Source organism: Monodelphis domestica, chromosome 8 (assembly GCF_027887165.1).
Source record: "Monodelphis domestica isolate mMonDom1 chromosome 8, mMonDom1.pri, whole genome shotgun sequence".
NCBI classification, from domain to species: domain Eukaryota; kingdom Metazoa; phylum Chordata; class Mammalia; order Didelphimorphia; family Didelphidae; genus Monodelphis; species Monodelphis domestica.
The window spans coordinates 80008234-80030192 of NC_077234.1; the positions used below are offsets into that span (position 1 = coordinate 80008234).

Here is a 21959-nt window from a genome sequence, read left to right on the forward strand (position 1 = left end):
AATGATTTCTGGCGATTTCCAAGACAGAAAAAGTCACATATAACCTTGTTTGGCAATTCGCCATTGTGGAAAATCGTTGCTAGGAGCATCTTTATTTTCATAAGAATGAATATGTAGCTGCCATGATGTGTACGTATCCTTAAAAATGAAAAAGAGATTTTGTTTGTTTATAATTCATTCAGTTCATGACTTCTTTTTTATCTGAAGACTCCTAAGTTTAACCACATTTAAGTGTGCTAGGAATTTATCATTGGACATAGATGGAATATAGATTTTCTTGTCCAGGGCACTCATTTTATAGAAAAGTCAAGCTCAGAAATGTTAGATGGCTTATAGAAATTCATATTGGGAGCAAATAACAAATTAATTAATTAAAATTTAAAAACATTCAACATTAGGTGTTCTAACCTCAAATCTAGTCTTTCTTTCCTATTGTGCCCTTTTTCCAATATCTTAACAACATGGTAATTTGTAATTGTATTTTATGTTTCTGATAATTGTTTAGTATTATGTTTGCTCAGATTCTCTGTACTTTCTCCCTTGCCAATTGCAACCACTCCAATGGCTTCAATTATCACCTTCAAATAGATAACCATAGAGTTTCTTCTTACTCTTCATTTTCTCCTGGAGCCCCAGTTCCATATTTATTACTTCCTATTGGGTATTTCCACCTCAATATTCCATGTACATCAAACTTAGCATGCTCCAAAATGAATCTCTTCTATGGCCACCATTTATACTTCCTTCTCTATTTCTGTTGATGACATTATAACTCTTCTAATGTCTCAAAATTTAAAAATTGAATGTAATTTTGAATCAGTTTTCCCTTTTTATTGATTCCAAATGCTATTTTGTATCTTTCTTTTCTTTCAATTTGTCCTGATACCACTATTGCTCAGTGCCTTATCACTTCTTACCTAGACTATTGTAATAGCCTCTTACCTGACCTTCTTGTCTCTAGGATCTCCTCTCTCCAATATATACTTTACCTTTCTCCCCAAGTAATTTGCCCAAAATATTATTCTGATCATTTCATTCCCCTATGCAAAATATTTCCATGATACCCCATTGCCTGATGGTAACTCTTAATTGACATTGCATGCTAAAACTTAAGAAGAATTCTAATTGAAATAACTATAATTTTTTTTCTAATTTAGAGCTAGACTAAAACATGAGAGAAATATGAAACTGTGCCATTCATGTTTTCTGGGAAAACTAAAGCATATAATCTCCTATTAACACGCAACCACTGTAACAAACCAAAGTGATCTTAACTCAAATGAATAAAGGATTGCTGTTGGCAATGGAAATGCAAATATGGCTTTAATTAATAGATTCAATAGTAGACATTCCCTTTTAACAGACTAAGGAATTACCCCATAACTGGTATTTCAGAACCTATGAATCTTAACCCATTTAGTATATATATTCACCTTTTTAAAAACACTAAAATTTGTCCTTGTCTACATTGTAAATTAGCAGTTATATTTATATAATAGAAGGTTTAAGAGTCATCTTATGTGCATAGTAGTGTGCATGTTAAAAGTTAAGTCTGACCTGTAATTAATGTCAAATTTAGGCTTACATTTACTAGATGTCTGCCTTGGCAGATGAAATCAATGTTCTGGTATGGGGGGGAAGTAATATCATTTGTTAGAGTTAGTTATGATGAGAATAAGGAAGATTTTTTTTCTTTATTTATAAAGTCATTTATTAACCATGTACAATGTACAAGCCATAGTGGTTGGTGCTAAAGGAAATGCAATAAAGACAATTAAAGTATCTTGCCTGGCTCATGAACCTTATCACATCATATCAGGGGATATAATACAAATATATTCTTGGCACATAGTACATGAATTTAATAAATGCTCCTTGGTTGAATGGAACAAATAGTAAATACTGTACCGTTCTGAAATAGTCCTATACTCTATAATTTAGGGTAGTATCTAACAGAAATGCAGAATGTTGTATGATAATGATAGAAGAAAAGATGAGTTATAACTAAGGTTACCCATGAAAACTTCATAGAGGAGGAGGTATTTTAACTGTAGAATTCTCTCCCTCCTCATTTCTACCTCTTGGTTTCCTTCAAGTTGCAGCTAAACTCTAACCTTCTATAAGATGCTTTTCTTGATCTTCCTTAATTCTTATGCCTTCCCTTTGTTGATTATTCTTGATTTAACCTATATGTATCTTGTTTTTATCTAGTTGTTTGCATTTTGTCTTCCCTATTAGACTGCAAGCTCCTTGACAGCAGAGACTGTCCTTTATATTTCTTTGTATCATCAGAGCCTAGCACAGTAGATGGCACGTGATAGACACTTAAAGAATCTGAACTGATTGGTCTGGTGGATTTATTGAGCAGCTATCTTCAACAGATTTCAGTACTCTGCTTCCTAATTCATACTTGTTTTATTTTAATAACATATATACTGATATGTTCCTTTATCCATCTATAGAAGGAACTTATGCCTGTCCGGCATTGCAGGATATGAATGAAACTATCATCATCATCAATATCCATTTATATAGTGTTTACAATTTGTCAGGAATGTTGCCAAGTGCTTTATAACTACTATCTCATTTCATCCTTATAGTCTATACATGGACATAGGTATTAGTTCTATTCCCATTTTACAAATGAAAAAACAGAGACAAACAAGTGAAGACATTTGTCCAAGTTTACACAGCTAGTAAGTATTAAAGTATGGATTTAAATTCAGATCTTCCTAACTCACGGCCTAGTGCTTCACTCTCTATGCCATTATCCCCAGAATGAGACTAGTATTTCAGGTTGTTAACCATATGGGAAGATGGACAAAATGAGAGACGTAGAGAAAGAACTCTGTTTCAGAAAATAACAAGATCATAGAATTTGAGAATAAATCTCCTTTCCAACTCAGTGTCCATTTCATCAATCTTTGTGTGAAAGTAATAGCTATTACAACATACCTGCTAAGATACTGTCCAGCTTTTGCTTGAAGACCTCCAAGAAATGAGAGTCCATGCCTTTTGAAGAGATTTTTCCATTTTTGGACAACTCTGTTAGGATTTTATTGTGTTCCTATAGTCAAACCTAAATTTATTCCTTAACATTTTCTACTCATTATTCTTGGTTCTGCTTGCTAGTGCCAAATGGAAAAAGTCCAAGCTCTCCTCTCCAAAACAGCTCTTCAGATAATTTTAGGCAGTGATCATGTCTCCCCAGCCTTCTCTTCAATATAAACATAATTTGTTCAACTAATTCTCCTATGTCATGAACACAAAGTCTTTGGTCATCCAGTATTCTCTCCTCTAGGTAATCTCTAGTTTTTCAAAGTCTTTCTTTAACCATGGTGCTCCAAACTAAAGACAATACACCAAAAGAGAACTATCAAGATTAGAATATAGTGAGACTTTCAACCTCCCCATTCCTGGAAGTTTTGCAGACCAAAATGACATTGTCCTTTTGGCAGAAGCATAACTGTTATCACAGTGATCTAGAAGCCCACTAAAACCTCAGATCTTTTTTTTTTTTGAGAGCAATTTTCTGTTCTTGATTTATCACTTTTCTCTTTGTGAAATTAATTTTTGTATGTATGTATTGTATACAAAAGTTTACATTAATCACTATTGATATTTTATCTTATTTGACTCAGTTGTATGCTCTATCCTAAGTTGTTAAATTCATTGTGCTAGTTATCACTTCAAGTTTTAATTTCATCTACAAATTTGATGAGAAAATTACCTATTTTTTCATTCAACTTACTGATAAAAATGTTAGAATTCAAAGAACAGATCCCTGGGATGTTATATTAGAGATGAGTTATAACATTTATATAATTGTATAATACAATTAGCAACTATTCTAAGTGAAACCATTCAATCATTTCTGCATCTATTTTTAATCTATTTTTTATCTAGACCACTTCTCTTCATCTTCACAAGAATGTCTAAAACATATTAATATCTTTGTTAAAATCTAGGTAAACTATATAGCCAAATTCCCTTCATCTGCTAGTTTAGAAATCTTTTCAAAAATGAAATAATGTCTATCGTGACCTGTTCTTGATGAAGCCATCCTGGATCTTTGTAAATATTAACTTCCTTTTGATATGTTGGCCTATGATTTTCTTAATTCTAGGATTTCCACAGGATTTAACCCAAGTTCACTGGCCTATATGGTTTCTAGTTTCAATTCCTTTTCCTTTTTTTGAAAATCAGGACAATAGCTGCCCTTTTCCAATCTTGTACCACTTATTCTCCATAATCTTTCAAATATCACTGACAGTGGCTCAGCAATCCTATCTGCCAGTTTTTGTCAGACCTGAGAGGTAGTTCATCTGGGTCAGATGACTTAAATTTATTAAGGGCAGCTAGGTGCTTTCTTACTATTGCCTTACTTATCATGGTTATCAACCCTCAGTTAGTCTTTTCTTTTCTGTCATGTTTAGCGTAAAGGTCATTCTCCTTTGCAGAGCAAAGAGAAACAAATAAGAGTAGAACATTTGTGCCTTCCCAGAGTTATCACTTATCATCCTATCCATCACCAGCAAAGGTCTTATCTTTGATCCTTTCTTTCAAATATAGTTTTAAAAAACAACTTTTGTAGTCTTTAGCTTTCCTAAATATGTTTAGCTCACTCTAAGCTTTATCATTACTTACATTCCTTCTACAGGAATATGGCACATTTACATGCTCATCTCTTATCACCAACCTTGTTTTTTTTATTCTCTACATATATAAGCTACATTTATGATATAAATTATTTCTACATATAGATGTATATATAGTGTGTGTATTGTTGAGTTGGCAGGGCATTCATATTAGTGGCTTAGGATAAATCCCTTTTTTTCTTCTCATCAGAACTTTTTCTCTTTGTGTTTTCAGATTTCACTTTTGAATATTTTTCATAATCCTCCTCAGCAAACTTCCCCTGAAGGATTTTGCTCCATGGGATCCTACCTACCTTTCATCTAAACCTTTTGAAATCTGCTTTCTTCAAACCTAGGCTACATGATTCAAATCCTTACTCTTCCTCTTATTAATTATATGAAAGTCATTTCATCTCTCTAAAACTCAATTTCCTCATCAGCAAAATGGAAATAATAATACCTGTGCTCTCTTACTAAAAATGATGTGATAATCAAATGAGTTATCATATATTGAAACTATAAACTTAAATGTATAACGTAAACATGAGCTGACATTTACATAGCCTTTGCTTTCCCTCTTTCTAAGAGATGTTTTAATTTCCTTCCAGTCTCTCAAATTTTAACCCTTAATCATAGTTTCAATTTCTATCTTTGCCCTTTAATGAGTTAGTGCACAATGTTTTTTTCCAACTTAACTCAATAATATATGCAATTCTTTAACTAAAATCCTCAGTGCCTCTTCATAGTGGGAAAATGATTCTGCTTTCTTCAAGTCTATATATACCCAGAGTGTGCAAATTTAGGAAATTGTCATTAAATCAGTTTCCTAGACTTCACATATGGCTCCAATGAGATTGTATTAGTGTTGTAAAAGGACCAACCCAAAAAAGTTTAGAAAAGCTAAGACATAAAATGCTTGACCAAGCAACTGATAAGGACCATTTATTAAGTTATGGTGGTGCTTCCATTATTTGTAAGGAAAGGTAGTACTCTGGGTGGTAATATAAATCCTCCAATTAATGATGCATAAATATGTACATTAGAAATTGTGATGAAATCTTCTAAATATATCTTTAGCATTTTCATAAATAGCTAAGCATGAAATCAAAATTAAATTTTTACCTTCTCAGGGAGACAGTAGAGAGAGATTTGAAATATAAAATGTTAGAAAACAATTTTAAAGATTGCTTTTACATGTAATTGGGAAAAACTAAAATATTTTGAACTTAAATATTAAGTTAGATAATTGAGGAGCAGGGCCCTGTTTTAGAATTATTTATCTTAATGGAAAATTAACTCCAGGGTGACTACAAAATTGTCTTTTGTGGGATATGAGGGCACATAGTAGAAATGAACTTCATGACAAAGAGAGCAAACCCCATTTAGATTGTCAAATACTTGACATCATAGCAACTGCCAGAAATCATCTATGATTTTGTAAAAGGGTTAGAAGGTTCCTAAATTCTTTGCTTTCAGAGCCCAGCCTTCTCCTACCTTTATATCTTTCTTATTCTTTACTAATTCCACATTCTGTATAATCCAGACAAAGTGCTTTACTTGCTATCAATCACACATGGCATTCTGCCTGTTTCTATGACTTTGTACTTATGATCTCCATATTTATAATGTTCTCCCTCCACACCAATGCATTTTATTTTTTTGGCCCAAGTCTCACATTCTATAAAAAGGTCTTTCCCAATCCTGCCAACAGCTAGTGCCTTACCTTTTGAGATGACCTTCTAGCCTCTCTTCTGAAGTGTGTTCAGGATTTTCATGTTTCTCTACCTTTAGAATCCAAGCTTTATGGAGGCAGGAACTATATTTACTTTTATTTGTATGCCAGTTTTTAGCATTGTGCTTAGTACTTAATAGTGCTTAATATTATTTTTTTACTAAATAACTCTTTTGGTTTATATCCATACATGCAATGTGACCTTTCTCAATAAAATAAAGCTTCCTTGAGAGCACAAACTTTCACATTATTTTTGGATCTTTCTTTGCCATCTGGCACACTGCCTAATACAGTTTAACACAATAAATGTTTGTTGGTTAATTGAGTAGATGACCTCATATTCTTTCCACTTTTAAGTCTATGATCCTACAGCTTTGGCTTAATCATCACAAGTCACTTTACTATCTTCATGATCACTCATTCCAGGTCTGAGGATGAGACCTTTTATTACTTCTTCTTCCACTCTAAACCTCTTGCCTTTCATTTCCTCCAATTCCTACCAGACTTTCCAAAACTACTCTCCAAGCCCATCCTTTACTCCTTTAATTAATTTAGATAAAATAATATACAGAAATTCTTATGCTTTACATCCTCTCCCAAAAAAACTATAAATAATATACTTTACTTAGTCTGCTTCACAGAGACCTTGTGAGAAGCAATGAAATGGTACTTATATTAGCACTTTGGGCTCTTAAGAGAAAACGTGCCAGCAAATACTGATTACACAGTGAGCAAAGTATTCTTAGATTGACCTGTTGTATTGCTTAAATTAAAGTGATCTATATTTAAGTAAAAATTTGATCTCTTTTATTTTAGGGGTCACAATTTGGGAACTAATGACCTTTGGAGGAAAACCCTATGATGGAATTCCAACAAGAGAAATTCCAGATTTATTAGAGAAAGGGGAACGCCTGCCCCAGCCTCCTATCTGCACCATCGATGTTTATATGGTTATGGTCAAATGTAAGATTGCAAAATTCTCTTAACACAGGCTCAATCCTTGTTAGTAAAGAAATGTATTAAACATGTATAAATTTTGGATTTGGGGGAATATGGATTTATTCATAAAGGTCTGACTTAGCTCTCCTCCCCCCCTTATTATTAATTACTAAAGGTAATATACTTCCATGCTACAGAGGCAAAATGATAAGATTTTGACTGTTCTCAGTATTTTTGTCATTTCTATGACAGTCGAGTTAAATGCATAAGGAGATATAATAGACTTGATTACATGGATAGTTCCTTTGTAAGGAAAAAAAAACCTGACTCTAAATAAATGCCTTGCATATTTGAGAGAAGAAACTTTGAACATGGTATTAAATGAAAATGGAATTAAATGAAAATATGCTTCACGGTTTTCATAATGAAGAGGATTTGGGTGATTGACCCTTGTGAGAACAAAAAGGTTATGAATGTTTACTTTTATTCAAATTGGGCATTTGTTTATGACTGGACTTTCCATAGCTCTGCCCTCTTTCTCCCTTTCCTTGTCTTCTCCCTTTAAAGCACACATTGTAAATCTGTTTTCAAAGCCCAGACTTCTAATTTAAATAGAATTAGGAAAGTCTCATGTGTTTTTCACTTAATTTAAGTGAGATTAACATACAGCCATCTCTCTTGTATGATCTGGGTCTTTCCCCTTTTTGATTTATATGGAGCCAGCAAAGAAACAAACTGGTGAAGGTGAATAAGCATCTTATTAATAAGAGACTTTGGGCCCTGTTATGCCTAGATTTATATTCATGACATGTGTGATACAGTCTGACAGGGAGGGAGAACTAAAGAATTTGTTTTCCAGTGCAGGTCAACATGCCCTTTACTACAAAGCATATTTCTATTTACTCAATATTCAACCAGGGAGAAACTGATCCTCTGTTTTATAGTGAACTGCCTCTAGTTCAAATACTAAGTGGAAGTCCCAGAAATCTCAGTAACTCATCAGCTTTGAAATTACAATGATCAGTTTTGCATATGTGTACACCTGAAGCCACAGAGACAGAGATGAGGAAAGACCTTTTGAGATCCTGACAGAGGAAGAAAAATATAAGTGACATTAATGATCCATTAAATGGCCCACAAAGGCTTCCTAGAAGAGGAGCAAAAAGTGAGCTACTCAGAAATGAAGAAGTAAGCATTACTGTATCAAATATTAAATTGCTCCATCAAAATCCAGGTAAGGCTGGTAAAGAGAAAGAAAGAAAACAAGAAAGAAAAGTGACAAATTGTACATTGGTGGTGACAAAATGATGCTGACATCAGTTAAGTTTTTTACCTAATGTATATTCCTTCCCCTTCAGTTAAGGACTCTAAAGTCACAAAAAGAGGACTATTGGCTGGGGGTGGTGCGATGCTGCTTTTACTCTGGTCATCTCATCAGCCAAATAGAGCCTGGGGCGATAAAAACCACTTTATCTAGACTTCCAGTCAAATAATAATAATATATACCTTGAAAATGGCTTATTTGATCTTTGTGCTAGAAAAGGCTGGCACTAAGATAAGCTAATGGCCCTTGCAGAACATAAAGTACTGATCACTTTGCATTTGCTATTCCTGCAAGGGGACAAAAAGAAATAGAAGCAATATGTTTCTTGTACTTCTTACCTTTTCCATCTGTTTTAATGCTAACGAAATGCTGCTCCTCCCTCTTCACTTCCTAAACTCCAAATAAGGAGTCAGATCCCAACTTCTTTGTATCCATACTGCAACCCACCCTAGATGCAAAACTGCCCTAAAAATGAAGAATAAAAAAATCAAGAAATGGAGATGCCATGTCATTCTAATGATTCTCAGCTCATGTCAGGTTTATATATGCGAAGAAAGTTTAGACAAAATTTTTCAGTAAAGGAGATAAAAATGGCCAGAGACAAGGAAGCTTTTATCTTGTGTTATTTCCGTGTATATTATAGTTAGCACAGCTCAAATAATGAGTTCAAATGGATTATTTCACCCCAGTTGACTCTTTTTTCATGGCGGTATCTCATAGGTTTGTTTACTAGAAACATGAAAAGTGTTTACCCTTTAGCTGTCAGAGTCCCTAGGATGCTGAAATTTCCTTTTATTAGGAAGTCATTTATCCATTGGCTGCTTTCTCATCTCTCCTCTCTGGGCACTTCTAGGTTGGATGATTGATGCTGACAGCAGACCTAAATTCAAAGAACTGGCTGCTGAATTTTCTAGAATGGCCCGTGACCCTCAACGATACCTAGTCATTCAGGTGAGCAGATTTAAGAGAAGACCTTTTGGTTTGAATGTCATAATACTTTTCTTTATGAAGTTACTTCAACAGCCCCTGAACCTAATATGAAATATGAAAAAAAAAATCTCTGTCATGTAAACATCCCTCTTCAGCCAGGTTTTCATCCAGTTTTAACTAGAGAAATGGATGCTTATGGAAGAGACTCTCCTCTACAGAGTGATTAGCATCACTTATAAGAATGTTACCTTAATTTTTAACTGCTTCTGGGATTCAAACATCAAGATGATTATGATTTACCATATCCACAAATTATCTTTATCCTCAGCCTAATCTTCTAAGCATTCTCCTTATCTCTAAGTCATATACTATCGTTTATTTTAAAAACTTCAGAAGCACGGGAGAGATATTATTTCCTTTGAAGGAAATAATTGAAAATATTTGATATATTATAGTGTAATTTCCAGGAGAGAAATCTTAGATTTCCCCTCTCCCTTTCCCCCTTCTCCTTTCTTGACCATCATTAAAATAATTCAGATGAGATAAAATGAATTGGATATATGGATATATAAATGGATAAATAGAATAGGTGGAAAAAAGCTATAAATATATATGGCATATTTATTAAAGTACAAAATGTTGAGGGAATTCTAAATTAGAGGAATCTTATTCAAATTTTTAGGGTAGAATGACTTCATTTCTTTTTCTTTTCATGACTATTATGGAAATTCTAAATTTAATAATTTTGTCACTTTCAAACTTTAATATTAGATTAGTTCACATAAAAGGTTAATATGGCTCTTTTTCAGAAAGGAAATATGCCAATAAGAAAATATTTGGTTATTAAGAGTCATGTGATAGACAAAAGAAGGAAAAGAAAAAGAGAATAGTCTTAAAAATGTTCAGGTATTAACAAGCATACAGTTTCATAAACTGGGGCACTAAATCAGAAATTATTATTTTTTAAAGACTTATTCTGACTTAGGATCAATACTAACTATTGGTTCCAAGGAAGGAAACTAGTAAGGACTATGCAATTGGGATTAAATGATTTACCCAGGTTCACACAGCTTAGAAGAGTCTGATGCAGATTTGAACCTGGGACATTGCATCTCTAGGACTGGCTCTAAATCCACTGAGCCACTTCACTGCTCCAGAAATTATTATTTTTAGGAAACATTTCTTAATACCAATTGGTCAGAAAATTATTTACATATTCTATATTTTATCATGTGAAAACATTTGGTAAATTGATAAACTTAAAGATCTTTAAAGCATTTTCCTATCAGTTCTTCAAGGCTTAGAGTCTATTCCTTCTGAGAATCTCCCCTGATCTTACAATTGAAGGGATTTTTTAAAAAAATGAACACTTATAGCACCTTTTTAAGAAGCCTGTTATGGACCACATTCTGTCTGTAGAAATTTTCCAATGAACTATTTTTGTACCTTATAGATATGGGCAAATGTTCCAAATGTTCAGATGTTCAAAATGAAAGGAGACAATTAAAATTTTATTTCACTTTTTTTGCCTCCTGGGTAATTTATTTAGGGTGATGATCGTATGAAGCTTCCTAGTCCAAATGACAGCAAGTTCTTTCAGAATCTCCTGGATGAGGAGGACTTGGAAGATATGATGGATGCTGAGGAATACTTAGTTCCTCAAGCCTTCAACATTCCACCACCTATCTATACTTCCAGAGCAAGAATTGACTCTAATAGGGTAAGAAACAATGACCAAACAACAAAAATTTCTAAATGCACAGTCATATTTGGAAAGTGGCATAACAATTGAATATAGCTGTGAATTTTCATCATGCAATACATGAAGATATTAAAGGAGGTCAGCATAAACTCTAGATCAAAAGAAAAGAGGATAAAAGGTAAGGCTCTGTTATATAGCCAGGCTCATAGCTCTGGAGGACATATTCTTGTCTGGATTTTGAATGAAAGAGAAAACTTAATTCTGAAGAAATCATTAGAATAAGGCCCCAAAGATAGTCTCCTTATAAAAATATTATTCAAACTATTAGAATAGTATGTGGCTAAAATATATGAAGAGGATCTTTCCAGAAGAGATTTTTTAAGAGAGATTATGGTCCAGGAATGGTGGCACAAAGCAGTAATTCCTGATGTCACAGCCTGGGGCTCTCAAGATTTCTAGAATTTGGGATTTTTGACCTTTGTTGATCAGATCAGAGATTGACACAAGGTTCTTTATGTGCTGAGTCTGGTGCAACCTTAACCAGGTTGCTTCAAGAGAGGCAAAATAAGCCCCAAAGAGAAAAGAAGCAAGTTAAAGCTTCCATTTCAATCCATAGTGAAATGAGCTTGTAGGTGAGTAGCCATTGCTCTTCAGACCTAACAAGATAGGAGGAGACAGTCTCAAAAAAGTGGGAAAGAAGAAGAGACAGGAAAAAAAAGTGGGAAAGACAAAGAGAAGCAGAGACAGAAATAGACACAGGTAGAGATGAATAGAGAAATGGATGTAGAGATATAGAATGCGTATAGAGACAGAAAGAGATCATCATTGTTCTGGAATCCTGGGGATCAGAAAAGTCATGGATTTTTCTTACCAAAGGATAGCTTAGGAATATTTGAGAACACACAATTATGTAAACTGAAATTATCACATTTTTTAAGAACTACTGGATCTTTTCCACAGAGTGCTTTTAAGTTAGGAATAAAGCTTCAGGAAAATTTTTAAAAATCTTAATTGTTTCTTCCCTTTGACTACCTTAATGCCCATTTCAAGTAGTCAACATTCTATTAAATATCCCATTATCAATTGAATCCACATAAACATATTTCCTGTTTTCAGATGACTATTTTGTCCCTTTATTCCTCAAAAGAAAGGTTATACTGGATGATATGAAATTGTGTCACAAAGATCCTGCCACATTTTATTGAGTGTAACAATTCTGTCTCTGTGACAAACAACTTTCCTTGTTCAGAAAGCAGAGTAGGCTTTTGACTTCCTTCTCATTCTCTCAGATAAAGTACTTTGTCTTCTTTCAGAATGGCAGTAAGTGCTTGTGTGAAATCTTTCAGAGAAGGCACTAGTTTCTTTTCCATTGATGTTCAGAGAGCTATCTTGCAAGCTTCCAATCATCCTACCTATATTTATTTCCCATTGTCTCTTTTTTTCTCCCTAACTTTGCCCTCCCACCTCTTTCTCCTATACCTTTATCACTTAGTTTTAAGATACCACTGGTAATTGCTAGTAGCTAATACATCCAACATTCTCTTATTAGTTTCTGGCAAGAATGAAATGGAATATAAAAACCAAGCTTATTTCATTTCTTTTTGGGCTTCCTGACTTTCTTTGACTTGCCTAACTCTTTAGGACTTTTCAAAAATTATATAGCAATAGCTTTGAAGACTCATGGCTAGGATTCAAATTGGCTTTGCCAAAAAACAGAAAGGGTCAGTCAATACTGAAAGCAAAAGCTGCCCCATCCTCTAATCCTTTTTGGCCCACTTAAGGGAAATCCTGGATGGGAGGATGGGGCAAGTGGGGGGAGGTTACTTTGAAACACCAAAGGATAGCATCCTTTCTCCAAATTGGGGCTATAGGTAACTTCCAAATATGTTCTGAATCCACACCTCCAAAACTAGGGCAATATATCAACACTGTGCACTGGAGCCTGGGATGATATCCCAAATCAAAATGAAAAATGGAAAGCAAGGGCAACAAAAAGGGATGTTACTAGAAGCCTTTTCAGATCATGACAGGAGGAAAGGAATTGGCTAGAATCTTCTGAAAAGGCTATTCCCAGAGTTGGCATATCACTGTAGTAAACTTTCTGGATCTCCTCATTTCATCTTTCCTCCATACATAAAGGCAATTCAATACAGGGGTCAAGATACCCAGGGAAGCTGCAGAAGACCAAGAGTTTTATCTTTGAGAAAAGAAAGGCTTTGCCTTGGGGTTCGGGAGAGAGGAGGAGAGGGAAAATGGAGACCTTGCTAGAAAGTTTCTACCTGGGAAGATTCAAGATACAATCAATTCAGAATAGCTTTCAGAAAAGGGCTAGAATAGGAATGAGGGATACCAAGAAGAGGAAGCATTGTTAGGTTGTAAAGAATTTTTTAGAAAGCTAAAGACTAAATACCTCTCAAAATAAATTTTCACAAGTGACTGCACTTTTCCCCTATCTTTCTGGTACATGCTTTTTAATAATTTCCAATGTATCACCACTGAAAGTGATCATTATTTAAAATATGAAGTGATCTGTAGATTACACTAAATAAATAAGCGTATATCTCTGAAGTACTTTGAACATGGGCAAAATAGATTCACTCACTTCAGTGACTAAAATGAATTAAGAATACTAAGATAGTTTCTGGAAGTCATATTATGATCTAAGAAGATCCTTGGCCCTAATCCTTAAGTGAGGCTTCATTAGAGGAAAGCTCAGAATCTCAGAACCTGGGAGACTTCTGCCTTCACTCAGAGTCTGTGTTAATAGGTGCTAGGTTAAGGTAGAAAAAAGAGGGGGTCAAAAGAGAGCTGCAATATGGACAAAGTTCCCTGACCTTACAGAATTACAAAAATGAACCCTAATCTTTCTTTTCAAAACATCATTAAATTTGTTTAAGATCATAAAATTAAAAATATTTATCCACTTGGCATTATAAAACTTAGTAGCAATAAATATGGATGTACAGACATTTCAATTTTTAAATCTTTTTAACATTTTTCATCTTAACATTTCACTCATAATTCAGTAAGTACATATTATGGAAAAAACAGGAAAAGATTTTCTGATGCATAAGAAAGAAAATGCATTAATTTATTTCTGTATTTAGAAAATGAAACCATTTAAGCATAATTGAATAGATAGATAAGTGTTTTCAAAGGTTTCATCCTGTTTGAATCCTAGTTCCCTCCCCATCAAAAAAAAAATCTAAAATATTTGATATATCTAAGAACATAAACAATTGAGGGACATATAACTATATCTTATTCAATATTAGAAAGGAAGAAGAGGAAACATGATTGCAAGTTTCTTCCCAGGGTACTCATAATATTAATATTCCCTAGCAGCTGATGGATATCATGGCCATTACATTTGGAATCTGGGTAGCAAATTAAATATTTCTTTTGAAATAATGTGAAAATGTAGTTTTCTAGGACTAGGACTCTGAGTTTTCCCTTTTTTAAAAAGTTGTTATTATGATCTCTTAAATCCTCATTCTTCATTTAGTTTAATTTACTTCTCAGTATAGTATTTTAAATGAAATTTTGGATTAACTAGATGGAAACAATGAGTCAAAGTGGGAATCACATAGGAACACTTATTTGGACTGCAGCCATCATTTCTTATTCTGAATACTTATTCAATTGAAGGGAGTTTTAGATCTTGCTTTATTTCTATCAGGCCCTTAGAAAAGGGATTTTGCTTAAATGTCTACCAATTCATAGGAATATAAAAAAAAATGTAATTACCTTATTGAGAATTATACTTGATCTTCTTGTATTGTTTCCTAGGCTGAATTTGTATTACTCTTATGTTGTAACATCTACTAATTACTTTTTGAAAACATCCCTTATTCCAATATTTCACTATGCTACAATATTTTCCTTCCTGTAAAGCCAAGATATAGTCCCCAACAGTCACTAAATAATTCTACTCCCCCATTTGGATACTTAGTATAATTTGGTTTAGGTAGTGTAGGAAAATTACCTATGTCTCTTTTGATAGAGTGTTCTTATATGATGAACCCCAAATATTATTTCCATTTTTTCTTCTGTTTCCCTTCACCTTCATCCTACCATATATCACTGCATACTCTTGTCAAATGCATTAGCCATTATTGCTGATAGATGTGCTTATACAATTACCACTTTGTAAGGAGGTCACTTCCATTGACTACAGATTGTGGTGTACTGCAGATTATTATTGTAAATTATATTATATCATATGATTGCTATTCCAATACTCTCTGTAGTGCTAATAGCATACACATAAAACGTTCAAAGGAAATTAGGCTACAAAATTAGTGTTGACATTTATCTAAAATAATTACAATTGTCCTCATTTTTCAAAAAAGCAATTGATATCTGGTGGTCAGTTTTTACAAAAGCTAATACAGTTTTTTAAAGGTATTTCATTTTGTTTAAGATGAATTTTCTAATGTATGCTATTTAGCAAATATATTACTTTACATATTGTTCTTACAATAGGGTTCCTAAAACAATTTTTGGATATCCCTCTATACTTAATTTAAATATATATTGGTTCATTTTAAGAAAATGGATTTAAATGATAGATTCTCACAGATTTATAACACATATTTGGGTATACATACATGGATATATATATATGCATATGTGTATGTACATATGTGTTATCCATAATCATTTGACTAAATCACTCTTGGCCTTTTCCCTTTGAGTGATCTGGATTTATGTTTGTTTGGTATAATGAATATTAACAGCAAATTCACTTACAATGAGTGAGACTATCAATAAATTAATATGGCTTATGGTTCTTTAGCTCCAATGATATTAAATTTTAAATTTAATGTAATAACTTCAGTATTGTTTTATAGAATAAGACACACTTTTAATTGCTGTAGGATCTTTGTGGCATTTGTGAAGATGAGTAGTTTGAAAGAACATATGCTCTAAAACATTCAATGCTTATCAACAGACTTTTAATTATGTGAACTAATGAGGGACAGAAGGATAATGATAATGGATAGCCACTCATTAAGGGAAGAAAGCTTTTTTTTTAATACACATATGAACACATACACAAACATATTGTGCATGTTGTTGTTCAGTTGTTTTTCAGTCATGTCTGACTCTTCATCATCCCATTTGGGGTTTTCTTGGCAAAGATATTAACAGTTTACAATTTCCTACTATAGCTCATTTTATAGATGAGGAAACTGATGCAAAGAAGATTAAGTGACTTGCCCAGGATCACACAACTTTTGTGCCAGGACAGATTTGAACTCAGAAAGAGAATTCTTCCTGACTCCAGATCTGGCACTTTATACACTAGGGTGCCACCTAGCTAATGTACATGTGTTTAAGTCTGCATATACATGGACAGTCTCAAACTTGCCTATATCTGCATAGGTGGAGAGGTTAAGAAAGATCATGGCTGATTTATCTGATTTTCAGACCACCTCACATACCCACATCTCTTTTCTTTTTTTATGTTCCCATTAAATGGAAAGGAAAATAACTGGTGAAGTAATCAGTTAGTCAACAAGCAAATGCTTGTATTGATTCTGTGCCAGAAACTGTATTAAGCACTGTAGATATGAAAAAATGAAAAGGCAAAAAGAGTCTGTCTTCAAAGAGTTTGTGTTCTAATGGTGAAGACTATGCGTGAATAATTATATATCTACAGTATATATATATACAGTATAAATGAAAGGTAAACTTTGAGGAAAGGCACTAGCTACAGAGAGGTGATTGGAGAGTGATAGGGCCTCCTGTCGAAGGGAAGATTTATGTTGAGTCTTGAAGCATACAAGGGAATTGAGGAAATGAAGGTGGAGAGAAATCCAAGCAGGGGGGATAGTCAGTAATAGGATTTGGAGTTGGGGATTGGCATGTCTCTTTTGAGAAACAGAAGATAGGCTAATTTGGTTGGATTTTAGAGGGAATTAAAAATTTTAAAGGTAGGAAGGGGCCAGGTTTGAAGGATGTTAAAGTCCAAATAGAAGATTTTATCTGATCCTAAACATAACAGGGACTCATTGAAATTGATTGAGTAGGAAAAAAAAAAACATGATCAGATTAAACTGTAGGACAATGAATTTTATCTGAGGAGAATGAGTTCTCTTTTCAACATATTACGTTTGAGATCTTTATATGACATCTATTTCATGATGCCCACTAGTCAGATGATAATATGAGACTACATTTCAGGAGAGATAATGCACTGGATATATTGAACTAAGAATCATTTTCATAGAGATGCTAATTGAATTCATAGAAACTGATGAGATAGATAACCAAATAAGATAGTATGGAATAAGAAGAGAAGACCCAGGACAGACCCTTGTTGGAAACTAATAGTTAATTGTCTTGACCTGGAAGATTTATGGGTGTCAGATGGATGGGAGAGAACCAGGAAAGAGAGAAGAAAAGAGAGTCTGTCAAGGAAAAGAGGGAAATTAATAGCATCCAGGACAACAATACTGTTTTATTTTGCCTGTATTTGTAACTCCATTGCTTAGCAGAGTGCCTGCTATGTAGCAGAAGCTTAATCAATATTATGTGCCTAGACTTTAAAATCCTTTCTCGTTCTCAAGTCCCAATTCTATTATCCTGTGAAATTCCATCATTTTACTTTAATTAACTTTTTAAGTTATAAGAAAAAATTTTAGTTGTAGTCATATTATCCCAACCTACTTTAGGGGGTGGACAGCTACCGACATATCAAATTTAAATATTTCTTGGTTCTTATTGACTAACTGGCAAAAGGGAGAGAGAATTGAACTTGTGAGGTCTGAGTTCTAGTTCCAGCTCTAAAAATAACTGACAATAATCTTTGGCAAGTTCCATTACTTCACTCAATTCTTATCTGTAAAGAGGGGACCAGGTGATCTGACATTATTGCCACTCTAAAATTCCATGACAGTCTGCTGGCTCCCCGAAATAGAAATTCTTTTTATATTCACATTTATTATTTTTCTTCTTCTAAAGGAAACATCCTTTATGGATGTTATTAAATGCTTCTTTAGCACCCCTACAAATGTTCTTTGCTCATTAGTTCCATTTCTTTGTATTGGAATTGAATGTGGAAGAGAAGGAAGAAAACTTACAAACACAAATTGAGGAAACATCTCATAGCTAAATGAAATGCTAGGAGGATTTTGTGATGACATAACAAGGTTACTCTAGTTGCAATTTAGTAAGAATCGATATCAATTCTTACAAAGACTGTAGCTGATGATAAATGACTGTGGTGCTCAGGATATTGGTTTTACATTTCATCCAAAATATGTCACATCTTGCTACATGATATCTTTGGCATTCAACTGGGATTTTTCACTACCAACACAGAAGAAAGAGTTCTCATTGAATTACTTCACAATACCCTTATGCATTTAGATATCCTGCAGAGTATCCCATATAAATACTAATTTGTCAAGCTTGACTTGGGCAATTTGTTGTAATCAGAGCTTAAATAGATAAGACCTTAGGCTAAGAATAAATAACTTTTTTATTGACACTTAAAGCTTAGTGTTTGGGATGTGTTCATTGTGCTGCAATTTAAGAAGATTTTTTTTTTTTTTTAGTTCTCCTTAGAAATAGTGTGATCTTCCATTGAATTTCTGAATTTTGGTTAATGATTCTACCTCCTAGTAACCTAGACTTGGTTGGATAAACCATTTTGGATCTTTGACACTTAGCATTTTATTTTATTTTATTTTATTTTCAATGTAATTTCATTCATATAATGAGCTATCAGTGAACAACTTCCTGTAAAGTACCAATGTAGATTTCTACCTTATTGTATTAGAGTTATTGTTTGCCAAGGGTTACAACAGCCAATATGTGTCAGAAATAGGACTTGAAACTAAGTTTTCCTTACTTTGAAACTAGTTCTCTAAGTCTCTTTTGCTCTTTTTTTTACAGTAACCACTTGAATTTATATAATAATTTTAATGCTTGTAAAACACATAGGCATATATCTTTTATTTCCCCAAAATTCTTCTGGCATCCATACCATTTTCTCCATTTCCTTTGGTACTACTTGAATCAAGGTCCAGTACCTTATACCAGTATTACTTCAAAAGTCTAACTGAGCTCCCAATCTTCAATAGCAACCTTTAATTCATCCTACATCGTGTTCTGCTTGATTCATCTTTTTTAAAACACTGATTTCATCATCTGGTTCATTTGTTCACAAGTAAAGTACCTCATTGACTATAGGATAAAGTCGAAACTCCACAGCATGTACATTACTTTCCATAATTTGACTCTGTCATATCTATCCAACACTTATTATATTCTTTACTTCCCTATCCTTCCTCTCCCATTAACCTTTCATTATATTCAGAAAAATACTTTATTATCCTCTAAGCATAGAGACAAGCATAAGTATTGGGCTTATCATTTCAATGAAGTGAAGAAACTCCTTCTACCCAAGCTGCTCAGTGTCTTCTCTGCTCCCCACAGTCTTAGACAGTAGCTTAAAACACTGACAAAACAGATAAATGATTTTTCCATAGTCCATGTGCCAAAGCCCATAACTACTAGGTATCAGAGGCAGAATTAGAACACAAGTCTTCCCAGCTTCAAGGCCAGATCTCTATCAACTAATCTATTAGTCTCATATGCTTCTCTGAGCATACCATTTTTGTTTCCCATTCCAGCTTTGCCTAAGTTCAGTTCATCTCCACCTCTTCACCACACTCTATTAGTTAGGTACCTTACTAAAAGACCAAGTCCAGTCATTTGCAACTCAAGTTATGATCTCCTTACTCTGAATTCCTCTGTCGATTACTATCAATATCACTTATTGGGACAGTTCCTCATATACAGATGTTAATTTTAGACTAGACATATGCTTTCTCTGATATAGAAAATTCCTACCAATGTAAAATGAGACATAGTATTAAAAAAATGATCTGGGCCATAGAGGCTGGAATAGCCAGTAGGTATAAAAGGCATGTCTTAAAAGCCAAATTTTTCTGACTCCAGGGCTTTTCTTATATTTACTTTGCCAAGCTGCCCCCCATCCTATATTAATCTTAAATTAAGAATCAGATACACAAAAGGTGTAATTTTTTTCTCTTGACTTTTTCTTTTATAAAATTGTTTATTTTATAACTTGCTCTTTGACCCACTCATTTTTTTAAAATTAATGTCGATATCATTTTAATAATTGTTTTCTAACATTTTTAACCTATGTTCTCTCTTTTGTTCCCTTCCTTTCCCCTGCCCAAAGATAGCAGGTAATATTATATAGTTTGTACAAGCATTATAATATAATATATATTTCTGTTTTTGTTCTGTTCTGAAAGAAGACACATATCATTAATGCTAGAGTAAAATTGATGGAGAAAAATAAATTGAAGGATGGTATGCTTTTATATACATTCAGAGCCTTTAAGTTCTTTCTATGGTGGTGGGTAGCCTTTTCATCATGAATCCTTTGGAATTGTCCTGGATCCTTGCAAAGTGGAAAATAGTTACATCATTCATTCACAGTTAATAATGGTACATTTTTGCTATTAATGTGTTCAACATTCTGCTGATTCTGTTCACTTTGCTTTGTATCACCTCATATAAGTCTTTCCTGTTTGTGTGTATGTGTGTGTGTGTGTGTGATCACTCTTGACTAAATTTTCTCAACCGATTGAACAAAAATGTTGATTTTGTATGCTCTGAAGTTAACACGTATCAGGGGATATGAGATTTAGATAGGATTATATTAAAGAAATTCAGTTCTATAATGCCTAGTCCTTTGAGATCTCCAGTTCCCTTTTGCCCATCTTTGTCATCTCAAACTGTTTTGAATTAGCTCCTCTATTTGTTCCTTTCATGGATTTTGGTAAATTCAAATAAACTTTTAACAACAGTAATATTATCAAGAATTTCTATAGTGTTTTAGGCTTTTCAAAGTACATTACCAATATCTCATTTTATCCTTACAACAACTCTGGAAAATAGGCTCTATTAATTTCCTCATTTTACTAATTAGTAAACTGAGGCACAGGAAGGCTAACTGGTGCTAGTAAATATATGAAAAAGGTTTCATACTCAGATCTTACTGACTTGACATCCTGAAATTTATTCATTGTGATATCTAGCTTCTTTCTTTTATAAGAGTATCTATCCTTATAGGATACATAAGCTTGATGTCACCAAAAATTATCATAGTATTTTGATCTTATGCTAGGAAGTTACATTGTGATTGTGAATGATGAGTCACCTCAGTATAATCTCCACTGTTCTTTACCCCTTAGACATTAAATTGACAATAATTCCCAATTCGCTTCCAGGTTGATTTTTTTTCTCACTTTAGTTATTATCAGTTCCTGGAACCCTGATCTTTAACAAAGAAATAATATATTTCCTCGTATAGCATGGACCTTTCTTTCTTTATATAATCACAATGTCAAATTGCATTTGTTCAGTCATCCAAATTATTGGTAGTTACAGAGCCATCAAATGTGTTCCTCAGGTCTTAATATTGATCTTCCTTGATTTTCCATGTCTTAGAATTTTTATCCACTCAAATAGTTCTTATTATGTCCTACAGAATACCAGATTAGCTTCTTGTGTAATACTTTCTCTATTATTGGTTTCTGGAAACTCCAGATATATTTTATTGGCAATGCTATCTGTCACTATAATTACATCTCTCTCTCTCTCTCTCTCTCTCTCTCTCTCTCTCTCTCTCTCTCTCTCTCTCACTGT

At 33.5% G+C, this 21959-nt stretch overlaps 1 protein-coding gene across 4 annotated transcripts in view; it reads left to right on the top strand.

Moving 5' to 3' along the window:
* Positions 1-21959, top strand: part of ERBB4 (erb-b2 receptor tyrosine kinase 4) — a 1424132-nt gene that overhangs the window by 1357265 nt on the left and 44908 nt on the right. For all 4 annotated transcript variants that reach the window (XM_056807930.1, XM_001369059.5, XM_056807929.1 and 1 more), the window contains exons 23-25: positions 7186-7332; positions 9486-9583; positions 11112-11282. In XM_056807930.1, the coding sequence (XP_056663908.1) occupies positions 7186-7332; positions 9486-9583; positions 11112-11282 (416 nt within the window). The remainder of the gene's footprint in view (positions 1-7185; positions 7333-9485; positions 9584-11111; positions 11283-21959) is intronic.